This window comes from Xenopus tropicalis, chromosome 5, assembly GCF_000004195.4.
Source record: "Xenopus tropicalis strain Nigerian chromosome 5, UCB_Xtro_10.0, whole genome shotgun sequence".
Classification (NCBI taxonomy): Eukaryota; Metazoa; Chordata; class Amphibia; order Anura; family Pipidae; genus Xenopus; species Xenopus tropicalis.
The window spans coordinates 71842103-71853857 of record NC_030681.2 but is presented as its reverse complement, the minus strand read 5'-3'; the positions used below and the strand labels follow the sequence as shown (position 1 = coordinate 71853857).

Below are 11755 nucleotides of genomic sequence, written 5' to 3'. Positions count from 1 at the left end.
TAAACAAGGGACAAAATGCCAAAATCCCAGTTTAATTACCTATTCCTAAATCAGCCCTAGTTGTCCTAAAATTGTGAAATATTTCTGGGACTCTCTGACGCCACAATGGTAAAAGAGCTTAATTATTGATTACTATGGCTATTTTCACCCATTTTCTCCTAAATTCATTTTTTCTTACCCTAAATTGTGCAATAAAAAGTATTTATTTTTGAATCCCTGACAAAAGTAGGAGCTCCCTGACAGCACAGCGAAAGTAATATGCGAGCAGACAAGCGCCCTGCTGCGCCAACCCTCACACCAACGCGCGTCGCTCTACTGTCCCTAAAACCACTGAATGGTGCGTCCCTAGTACGTGTAGTTGTGACGCCGCATTCTCGCGAGATGAGAATTGGGGATTAGCTGTTCTGAGGTAGTCAAGGAGCAGGACGTAAACAGTGTTGCGGGACATTTAAGCTGCGACCCGAGGCTGCGGGCTGCGTTGAGAAAAAGCGGGACTATTGGGCGGAATGCAATACCTTGACGTGCAGATGTGGTAAATGAGAACATTTCTACAGTATGATTTTGTTTTTCTAAAGTTATTAAAAAAAATACAGCTGTACCCATTTGTAATATGTATTAATTGTATTATTTGACCTGCCGTAGACGCTGCGGCGCACTATGACAATAGCTAATTAGTTATTAATGACTGTGATTGTGCAAATTTGCCTACTGCTAACATGTGCACTACTATCCTGATTTTGATTAAATTGTTTTTTATTTTGTTCTGTTAGCTTTTTGGTCATACTGTGTTATGATCTGAGGCTGCAGATTGAAGACTGTTTATCTTTGCAGAGTACCATGATAATAGTGATTGGTGGCTGGGGGATTGAATCCAGGAAGGATCAAGTGACTGATAATGTTTTACCATAAACCGGTTCCCTGGAACACTGGTGGTGACATCTGTAATCCTATAGCGAAATGACTCCAAGCACACCTCCCAGTATTTGAAAAATCTAAAGAGGGACAAAAAGAAATGCAGTGCATATTGCAATTTTTTGACCACGCCCGTTTTTGTGACCACACCCCCTAAATACCACTCCCATTTTTACCATATTTGGCAGGTTATTTAAAATTTGAACAATTTTTGGGGGGTTTGGGGGTCATGTTTTATTTGTTATTACAGTTTTGCTTAAAAATGTGAAATTGCCCTTTAAGCTGTATGTCTCAGTTCCCCCCAAGAGACCTATTTAGTAGTGATGTGCGGGTTTACCCACTGATTCGGGCTGGCAGTGCAACATCAAAAGCAGGTTTTGGTTGGGTCAAGCCCTTCTGCTTTCCTCCCCGCCTGCAGCCTAACGGAGCCCCAATACCGGATCTGGCAGCGTCTATTTATAGGCGCGTGCCATGCCCACTCCCTCAGTAATGTCATTGGTGGGGTGGGATCAGGTCTATTATTAGTATTTATATAGCACCATCAATTTACGCATTGCTTTACAGAATAGAGTGGTACAAAAGACATAACAGTTAACATGTATATATAAACAATACACAAAAATGGTTTGCAGTTACATTGGATGAGGATCGGAGACACTAGGGGGAGGGCCCTGCTCGCAAGAGCTTACATTCTGAAAATCTGTAAATAGACATGAAGCTGCAGGCCAGGTCAGGTGCCGGTGGAGAAGGGACGGGTTAGGGTCGGGTGTGGGTTGACAAATAGTAGACCTGCACATCACTACTGTTTAGCTTATTAGTTACAATTGTATCTAAGTGCTCGTGTTGCTTGTTAACTTTTCTGGGCTCTCTGCCAAAAGCTGCTTGTTTAATTAAGTTTCAGAAACATTGTATCTTTTTTAGCATTCAGTGCAGGAGATGAAAGTGAAATGAGGGACTTTTCAGTAAGAATCCGGTCTGAGCTGTTGAAATAGGGACTGTCCCGCATCGGGATGTTACTGTGCGCATTGTTACAGTAGGCATCAGCTTGTATCTGAATTTAGTAGTCCACAACAGGTGGAGGTCTGGTGGTACTGTAACTCTAATTTTCCTTCTCTGGTGAATTAACCTTATATCAAATGCACTAGAAGTATGCACAAAAAATATAAATCTAACTACAGTGCTGAGTTCTCTTACCCAGTGGTGGGAAATTCTGTGTTTTTAGTTTCAAATGTAATGTTTTTCTAAACAAGCTGTGGTGCTATGATGGCTGCCACTCAGCGCATTAGGGCTGTTATATGGGGGCTATTAAAGGTGCCAACGTTGCCCCTCTGGACTCATTCTGCAGCTTGTGTGTCGACTGGTCCGATTGCCATCTTGGAGTCAGGAAGGAATTTTTTCCCCTCTGCGGCAAATTAGAGAGGCTTCAGATGGGGTTTTTTGCCTTCCTCTGGATCAACTAGTAGTTAGGCAGGTTATATATAGGCATTATGGTTGAACTTGATGGACATATGTCTTTTTTCAACCCAACTTACTGTGTTACTATGTTACTATGTTACTATGAAAGGGCCTGCTGTGACCAAAAATTAGCCCAGTATCTGTCAGAGAGGTTTGAATATCCTGCATGCATCAGCAAGTTGATGCAATCCTCCTTCAAAAAGCCTCCCTAGGTTTAAAGGAGAGTGAAAGTCATTTTGGCATTTTACTGCCAATAGATTCCGCAGAAAGCATTACCATACCTGAGTAAAGAGCCCTTGAAGATTTCTCAGTTTGCTTAAGAGAGGAAGTCCGATACCTGAAGAACATGTTTACAAAAAAGGAGACAAGAAATCCTGTGTTTCTTTTGATAGAGGACTCGCGTTTCTGTGAGTGCTTATGGGTGTATTTACATAGACCTTTCTGATAAAGCTTACTTAGTTTTTACGTTTCCTTCTCCTTTAATGTATGATCTGCTTGTTGGCCCCTGTGACAGAAAGTGTATTTTATCGCTGTCCACAGAGATAGTGTGATAGCCTTTATTTAAGATATGGGACTTGCAGAAAATAGATATTTGAGACTATTGATAAACTGAGGACTGAAAGAAGAAACATCTATCACAACCTTCAGTGATACCACATACTTTAGGACGCCTTCAGTGTTTTTTTTTCCCAGGACTTGATTCTTTCTGTCATTTTTCTACTTATTATACTCACATTTCATGAAGTAAACTTGTGGCCTACACTAATATTGTATTTTAAGCTGAAACATTGCCTGCTGGAGGGGGCCAGGTGCAAGGCTGACCCAATAGGACAAATATGTTTTGCCAGGTATTCCTTTCTCCATTATTTACAATTCAATGCCTGACACCACTTTACATGAAACATCCTTAAAGTTGACATGTCACCTTAAAGGAGAAGGAAAGGCTAATAAAGAGTTAATCCTAAACTGCAGGCATACCTTCAGTTGTCTCAATAGTGCCCTTAAGTCTCCTCATACTTCACCCGTTCAGAAGATCAGAAGCCAAACAGGAAAAAAAACCGATGAGCTGGGTAGAGAAGATTCCCATAATGCATCGCTCCTTCAAGACTTGGTGACTTGTTACTGCAGGCGGCGCATGTGCACAGGGCAGGAGCGTCCGTTTGCCATGGCGACGCAGCGTCGCCAAACTCTGTGACAAGGAGGAGGGGGAAGCAGGGGGGCAGGTGCTGCGAGCGGCAGAGGATTTGTGGCAGGAGTGGGGGGGGGTTTGTGGCAGGAGCTGCAGAATCTTTGTGACAGGAGCGGGGAGCTGGTTTGTGCTTTTCAGCCCATACAGACACGCTGGACAAGATGGCGGCGCCGTTCACTGAAACAAGTATGTAAGTTCTAGTATGTGGATCTCTGTAAATCTTTCATTAGGCAAGCCAGGAATATAGCGTTTTTACACAGCAATAGTAGTACTATTTAATAGTGTGCTTAATAGATTTTGACTTTTTTTCTCCTTTAAGAAATAATCCAATTTTTTCTGCTTTGTCAAGTAAAATGAACTTCACTTACACTATATAAATAATGTAAATCTTGTTTCCTTAAGTCTTGGAATTACCCAAACACAGGCAGGCAGGTGCCATGTGGTTGAAACTGTAATTAAGGCAAGCTTTGTATCATGCCAAAATCTTGTGTATGCACCAGAACAGGGGACCTGATGCACATGCCCATGCACTGGCTACACAATTAGATGGTGGAGAAGGAGGGGGAGTGTTGAATGTAAAGTAAAAGTAATTGTCTGCCCCGCCGCAATGGCATAGCGGCAGGCCAGGCAATAATATAATGGGTATAGATGTGTTAATAAACAAAGGAATTTGGGTTTCATGTTTAATTTAAAAGGGACTTTGTTATACTGATTTTTATGTCCGGGTGACAGGTCTTCTTTAATGTAAAGGGACCTTATGATAATAAGCGTAAATATCTAAACTTAGATTTGAAAAAACAGTATCTTGCTGTAACACAATTACAAGAGACTCATAGCAATAGGTAAAAAAATACCTATTGGACAATTGTTAAGAATTGCATTGGGTTTACTATGCCTACTAAAAGCTGTTATGGAGATAATTTGTAAACAGTGCAAAACTCCACCAGCAGTATAAAGGTTACGTCTGGTTAAGCTTGGTCTATTTCAGTGAAGGATTAATGGTCTGGCTTTATAATTTTCCCCTTATTGAGTTAAATTTAGGTATTTAATCTACTTCATCTGCTAATCTTTTGTTTTTGTTGCATAGTCAAAGCCTAATACCATAAACAGCCACAACCAGATAACTGTTCGTGTTATGTGGTACCTAATGTACATTAGCATATGTCTTTGAAGAATGGCAGCTTTCCTGGTTTGATTATGATGATTGTTTATTATTGTTCATATGAATAATCAGTAGCTGTAGCCTTTATAAACTGGTTGTAGGTCTGTTTAACACAATTTAATTTTTCACAGTAACTGCCTTGCAGATTTCTACATTATCCTGAGCACTCAAGCACAGTGCAAACACTTCATCATTGCGCAGTTTCATAGATATGAATAATGCTCAGCATTGTAATTTTTCCTGCAAATTGCAAAATCCTTTTTCACTGTTGCAACTTCACGCAATCACTTTTCATACATTCCAGCCTTTAAAGGGCATGTCAACCCCAAAAATAATTTTTTGCATAGTGAAAGGAAACATAATTCAAAGCAACTTTCCAATATGAAATAATAAAAAATTTGTAGTGTTTTAAGGGCTCTGGCACACGTGGAGATTAGTCACCCGCGACAAATCTTCTGTGTCTCGGGCGACTAATCTCCCCCAAATGCCATCCCACCGGCGAAAATGTAAATCGCCGGTGGGATGGCATACGCGGCGGCACGATTTCAGTGAAATCACGCAAGTTTCCTCTCGAGGCAATTTGCCGCACCGCCACGTATGCCATCCCACCAGCGAATGGCAATCCGGGGAAATTAGTCGCCCGCGAACAGGGAGTTTTGTCGCGGGCGACTAATCTCCCCGTGTGCCAGAGCCCTATAAGTTATTTGTCAATGTAATTGCTATTGAAAGCAGCATTTGCTGAACTCCTGGTTGTTACATTTTAAACAATGTTGCAAATGTCTTGCTTCTCCAGCAAGGCAGGTCTGTCAGTCTGCTGCCCTGTGTTACATTGTTTCAACAGTCTGAGCCACCAGGGCAGAGAATAGAAAAGGACAGGCAAACACTGCTTCTAATAGCAATTATAAATACAAATAACTCAAAAACCATTACAAACTTAAATGTATATTGCAAAGCTGCGTAGAATTTTGGTTTCTTTTATTAGGCAAAAAATTATATTTTGAGTTGCCTTGTCCTTTAAGGGTCGTGACAGTGTGACGAATCTCCCCGATATGCCAACCCACTGGCTAGAATGTATGTCGCCGGTGGTATGGCATACGTGGCACCAAAATCACAGAAGTTTTCTCTCAAGGCAACTGCAGCGATTTTGCCAAATCGCAGCACCGCGCATGCCATCCCACCGGCGATATACATACTAGCCGGTGGGTTGGCATATTGGGAAGATTAGCCGCCCGCAACAAGGGAGATTTGTCACGTGGCAACTTATCTCCCCATCTGTCTTGGCCCTGTCTGTGAGCAGTGTGATAGGGTTGCTCAGTGTGAATACTTATTTGGGTGAGATAGATACATTTAGAGGAATAGCTAATTCGCCATCAATGTATATTTATAACCTTGTTATGAATTAAGCGGGGCACTGAACAAAACACATCAATGAACCAAAAAAGTCTGACAACCACATATGTTGAGGAACCAGTCATGTCCAGGCCCACATTATGGACCTTTCCTGTTATTAATTGTCTGCTTGCATAACTCCTTTTAGTTGACTTTTGCCCAATATATGGCCACGTGCTTACCAGTCATGTCACATTGACGAGCAAAAGAAATAATAACCAACATTGCCCAGAGGAACATACTATATAACCATGCTGTTGTTGTGATGTAACCGGTGGTCTGAAATTGTGTATACACTATACTGAGAAAACTGGCATATTTTATTAAATTTTAACTGTACGGAAAATATATAGTTAAAACATGTAAACCCCACATTTTCCTACCATGTATATATATTGGTTCAGCTCCCCCACCCAAACAGCATTATTTGTACTCCATGTGTCCCCTTCATTTGCCAGCACTGTCACATTTTCCTAAATAGCAAATAAAAAAATACCAAATAGCAGCTTTAACCAGATGGCCATTTTGCCACTCACATATCAGCAGAGCTAGATCAGAGTTTCTATGGTGACCAGCAATGAAATCTCTTCATTGGTGGCTAGACTGGAGGTGTGTTTAGTAATCTAAGATGAGAAGAATCACTGCCTAAGAAATCCTAAGCAATTAAAGGGATACTGCAGCCTTTGAGCAACAAGAGTGTTATGTGTTTAAAGATTTCAAAGAGACTGTTCACAGATTTTTTGGGGGGTTACATGTCATTTAAGATACTCTTCTACCTCTTTTGTCTTAAACTTAATTTATTGACTGTCCCATTTGTCCTAAAAAGTAGATGTCCTAAAGGTGGCCATACACGCACCAATAATATCGTACGAAACCTCGCTTCGTACGATATTCGGTGCGTGTATGGTATGTCGGCGAGTCGACCGATATCGCAGGAAGCTGCTATCGGCCGACTCGCCGATCGGACCAGTTGGAAAATTTTGATCGGGCGCCATAAAAGGCGCCTGACCAAAATCCTATTGTTTCTACCTCCTTACCTGCCGATTCAGCCCTGAATGGTGTGTGGCAGATCTGACGATGTTTCGTGCGACCGATGGTCGCACGAAACATCGTCAGATCGCCACGTGTATGGCCAGCTTAAGTCCTAAAAGTAGATGAAGAAAACCTAGTTAAACAAATGAAAAAAATATATTGTATTTGTCCATGTATTTATGGAAAAAAATGTTCCAATGACATATCTGCACATATATAGCGTTATATTTGGAGAAAGAAAAATACTACATTCCTGCTAAGAACCTTATACCATCTGTGAAACCTGGTGGTGGGAGCGTTCTGGTTTGGGCCTGATTGTTTGATGGAACAATAAATTTGGAGTATACCAGGGAATTGAAAAGGAGAATGTTAAGACATCTGTCCATGAACTGAATCTCAAGAGACAGTGGGTCATGCAGCAACACAATGATCCTAAACACACAAGTCGTCCTACTAAAGAATTGTTGTCCAACTGGTGGCCCAAGGCCTGCCCTGTGTGGCCTGTGTGCTATGCAGACTCTGGCCCCGGAATTAAGGATTTTTCTAAGAGAGGAAGTCCGATACCGAAGAACATGTTTACAAAAAAAGGAGACCAGAAATCCTGCGTTTCTTTTGATAGAGGACTCAATGCAGCTTTTCTGTGAGTGCTTATGGCTGTATTGACATAGACCTTTCTGATAAAGCTTACTTAGTTTTTACCTTTCCTTCTCTTTTAATGTAGGTATGGTCTTGAAAGCTCTTGTGGGTGTGGTTTGAAGTGGGTGGAGTTTAAAAAGGGGGCCCTTCACCATGTAGGCAAGAAAAATTCCAGCCCTCAGTAGCACAAAAGTTGGACAGCACTGTACTAAAGTATGGTTAAAGAAGAATAAAGTGAATGTTCTGGGATGACCAAGTCTTGACCTTAATCCAATTGAAATGTTGTGGAAAGACCTAAAGCGAGCGGGTGATGTGAGGAAACCCCCAACATGCAAGAGCTAAAGCTGTTCTGTAAGGAGGAATGGGCTAAAATTCCTCAGAGTCGATGTAGAGGACTGATTAGATTAGTTTAGTTTAGTTGCAGTTATTGCTGCACAAGGTGGTCACACAAAATACTGAGAGCATTATTCACATACTTTTGCCACACATATTGGATTTTTTTTCCAATAAATACATGACCAAAAATCGCAATTTTTATATCATTTGTTTCACTTTTAGGAATTGTTTGAAAATCAGATGATGTTTTAGGTCACATTCATATAAAAATTTAGAAAATTTCACCTTGCTAGTTCCCAGTGATCCCCAATAAGACTTTTTAAAGTTTGCCAGCTATCAGTGCTTCATAGTGGGGCTTCCATCACAAGCATGTTGGGCACAGCCTGCTTCAAGCGATGATGCGCATGTTACCGTGCCTTCTCTGTCATGTGTGCACTGAATCATTGGACCAAATCGGCGATTGTTGCCGGCTTTGCCCAACTCTAGTGTGACAAAAGCCTCGCTGAGGAGGACTAAGAATGGTGTTGGCAATCCCACTGCATTGCAACAGTCTTCAGAAAGGTTATTGCGGTTCGCTGGGAATTCATAAGGTTAATATCTTTTAGATGCTGAATTTTCGATAATGCATATATATTGCAAAAATACTTCTTTTAGCACAGAAAAGATTTATATAAATTTCATTACAAAGGTTGAACCACCTCTTTAAAATGTTGTACATATTAAACATGGTCTTCTTAAGCATGGTTACTGGTCTTCTTTTTTTGTGGTCTTTTAATTCTTTACATTTTTATTGCTTAGAACTAGAATTGTATTTGCGAACTGAGTGCTAGGACTTAATTACTAGCAACAAGACAGCATTTTGGAAGTCAGAATGGAAGATGAATAACAGAGGTATGGGACCTGTTTTCCAGAATGCTTGGGACCTGAGTTTTTCCATATAAGGAATCTTTCCATAATTTGGATCTCCATACCTTAAGTCAGCTAAAAAAAAACATTTAAACATTAATTAAACCAAATAGGATTGTTTTGCCTCTAATAAGGATTAATTATATCTTATTTGGGATCAAGTTCTAGGTACTGTATTATTACAGAAAAAGGGAAATATTTTTTTTTAAAAAATTGGATTTACTGGATTATAGTGTAATAATGTAAAAAGGCCTTCCTGTGATTCGGAGCTTTCTGGATAACTGGTTTCCATACCTGTACAAGGCTTGAAGTGAAAGATAAGCAATAACAAACAAGAATAGCCAAAAAGTTAAAATAAAAAGTGAGGCTTTGTTTGTTTTTCTGACTTTTGATTATCCTGATAACCAGACAGCATTTTCAGGTGCAGAACTGAACGAATGAATTGAAAAATGAGTACCAGCCTCCATGACTAATGCTCTGAAAATAATAATAAATTGTTAAATACATGAACAGTTTAACAGTGTGTAATATAGACACTATACATTTATTATTCAATTATAAAATATTTATTTTTCCTTTTGTTTTTTTTCTAAATTGGTAGGTGATAATGTCTGAATAAAAAAGCCTCATTGAACAGAAAATGTTGGATCTTGGGCAAAAATGCCGGCCAGTAAGACATTTAACTTAATTATTGTTTATGTCATCAGTTTTTTAAATGTGTTTGAAATAAATATATATTAGTTGATATGTATGACAAACAAACATAGCAAATTCTTTACCACATTTATTAAAAACTTCTCTGACTTTGCAGAAATTGAAAAGCCTATTAATGTGCATTAAAATGCAAGTTTGCTAGGGTGCGCTGGTAACTTAATGTGGCCATATGACGGCGCCTATGCCACCGTTTTAATTTGATCAAATTAGCCCAATATCAGGAGATATTGCATATTGCAATGTGTATGGCCACCTTCACTTTGGATAATTATCATCATAGTGTAGTGTGGGGTAATTTTCAGCCCTGGGGTTGTAGCTTTCTGCACGGAGCATCTAATAAAACAAATCTGGAGACAGAGCTCAGCCCTTACTGACTGTCTTGAGGAAGGTGGTAAGGACAGCAGCACAATGTGGGTTGCACCTTTTTTTTGCTCCTACCTTGTGCCTCAGAATGACTCATAAGGTAGGGGCGGGAAGGGAGGATGCTTACGTGCCTCCCCCTGCCTGCCCCTCACTAATACAGTGGTTACTAACGCAGTCAGGACTGTATTAGCGAGAAATGCAAAGAAGGTTTAACCATATATAAAAAGAGAAATGGGAAGTATAGCGTATTTACATTTACTAATATCAAGATTGCCAAACAGAAGATCCCACAGGTTATAAAACTATGCCCAAATCATTTAGTGTCTTTGTCTCTGTATGGCTGGCAATGCAATTTAAAAGCTTAGGTTTTCACCTGATACAAATTTTGTTTCTGGAAAAACTCTGCTTGCAATATTCATAATGTAGAAGTCTAAACTGATTTTCATGTATTTGTTGTATTCTTACACAGATCTTTAGGTAAAAACATTTAGAAAAAGCAAACTCGTAGTTTACCAGGCTAAATAAATACCTGTAATATCAGAAAACGAAATAGAAATGGCTGAAGTGTTGCCATATATGTTGGTATAGTGAATGAGCAGATATAAAACACTTGACAAATACCAGGAGAAAGTAGAGCTATGTTGCTATGAATTGTTGTTTGTATAATTATTTAAATTGTAACACATAGAAAATCTTTAATATTAATTTATTGCCTCTATAGTAGAGAGTGAGGCTAAATTAAGGACAAAGGCAAGGTTTGAAGAAGTTTTCCAGAGCTATGCTGGATTGCCAGGTACCAAAAACAAGTCTCGCAAGAAGACAACCCCTGAAGAACACATAGTGGTAAGTGTTTTTGTTTTTTTTTTAAAGTTGGGATGAGTATAGCAACTAAAGGTTAGTAAGACTTGTTCAATGTTCCATAGAGCCTAGAAAAAGTGAATGACTCAGCTTCCAAACACAGAGCACTTCCACCACTAAAAAGCCAGTTCCAAACTAACTAAAAAGAAAGGATAGATGTTTTTTAAACTGTAATGTATATAGGAACTATAGCAATCAAAAACACAAACAAACAAAAAAGTTTTTTTGTGGTTTTTTTTGTGGTAATCCTTTGCTATTAGTGTCAGAGCATCCCATTAAATACGCCCACTTTCCTCCACTATCTACTGCTAATTATGTTGGTTTAACAAAAAAACAACATTCTGTTCTTCGACTTCAGCTTATTCTTTTACTTCTTAATTATGTTGGTTTGAAAAACCCAACCTACTGTTCCTCGACTTCAGCTTATTCTTCTGATTCTTCTTTTTCTTCTTATTCTTAGCACCCCCCATTTTCTAAATGCTACTCCTCCTACAGTTTTTGGGGTACAACACCCAGACTCTCCACACTTCTTCGTCCTATAGCACAGCAGGTTGCTCGCGCTTTTCTAAGCGATCCTACCCCCCATCTATTTGTGGCGCCACTCTGAACAGCGTAATTGTTCCATTGACTTTGACAGGGAAGCTTTTCAAACTGCTGCTACTCTTACAGCTTTGAAGCTACACTTCCAAAACTTGAATAATATAATCATGAGGTCAACCCGAATGAAACGGCAACATTTGTTGGATGACCCAAAGTGAGCGGAGCCATCAACAGCCAACCCAATTTTGCCTTTTGACTTTCAA

At 39.7% G+C, this 11755-nt stretch overlaps 1 protein-coding gene across 4 annotated transcripts in view; it reads left to right on the top strand.

The window, feature by feature from the left end:
* The first annotated feature begins 350 nt into the window (after window positions 1-350).
* ahi1 (Abelson helper integration site 1) overlaps window positions 351-11755 on the top strand; it is a 90644-nt gene continuing 79239 nt past the window's right edge. The window contains exons 1-3 of one of the 4 annotated variants that reach the window (XM_002935808.5): window positions 351-532; window positions 9619-9687; window positions 10816-10937. In XM_002935808.5, coding sequence (XP_002935854.3) covers window positions 9678-9687; window positions 10816-10937 — 132 coding nt within the window. In that variant the 5' untranslated portion in view covers window positions 351-532; window positions 9619-9677. Of the gene's footprint in view, window positions 554-9614; window positions 9688-10815; window positions 10938-11755 lie in introns of all 4 variants that reach the window. The other 3 variants (XM_012963581.3, XM_004914574.4, XM_018094170.2) reach the window with 3 other exon arrangements.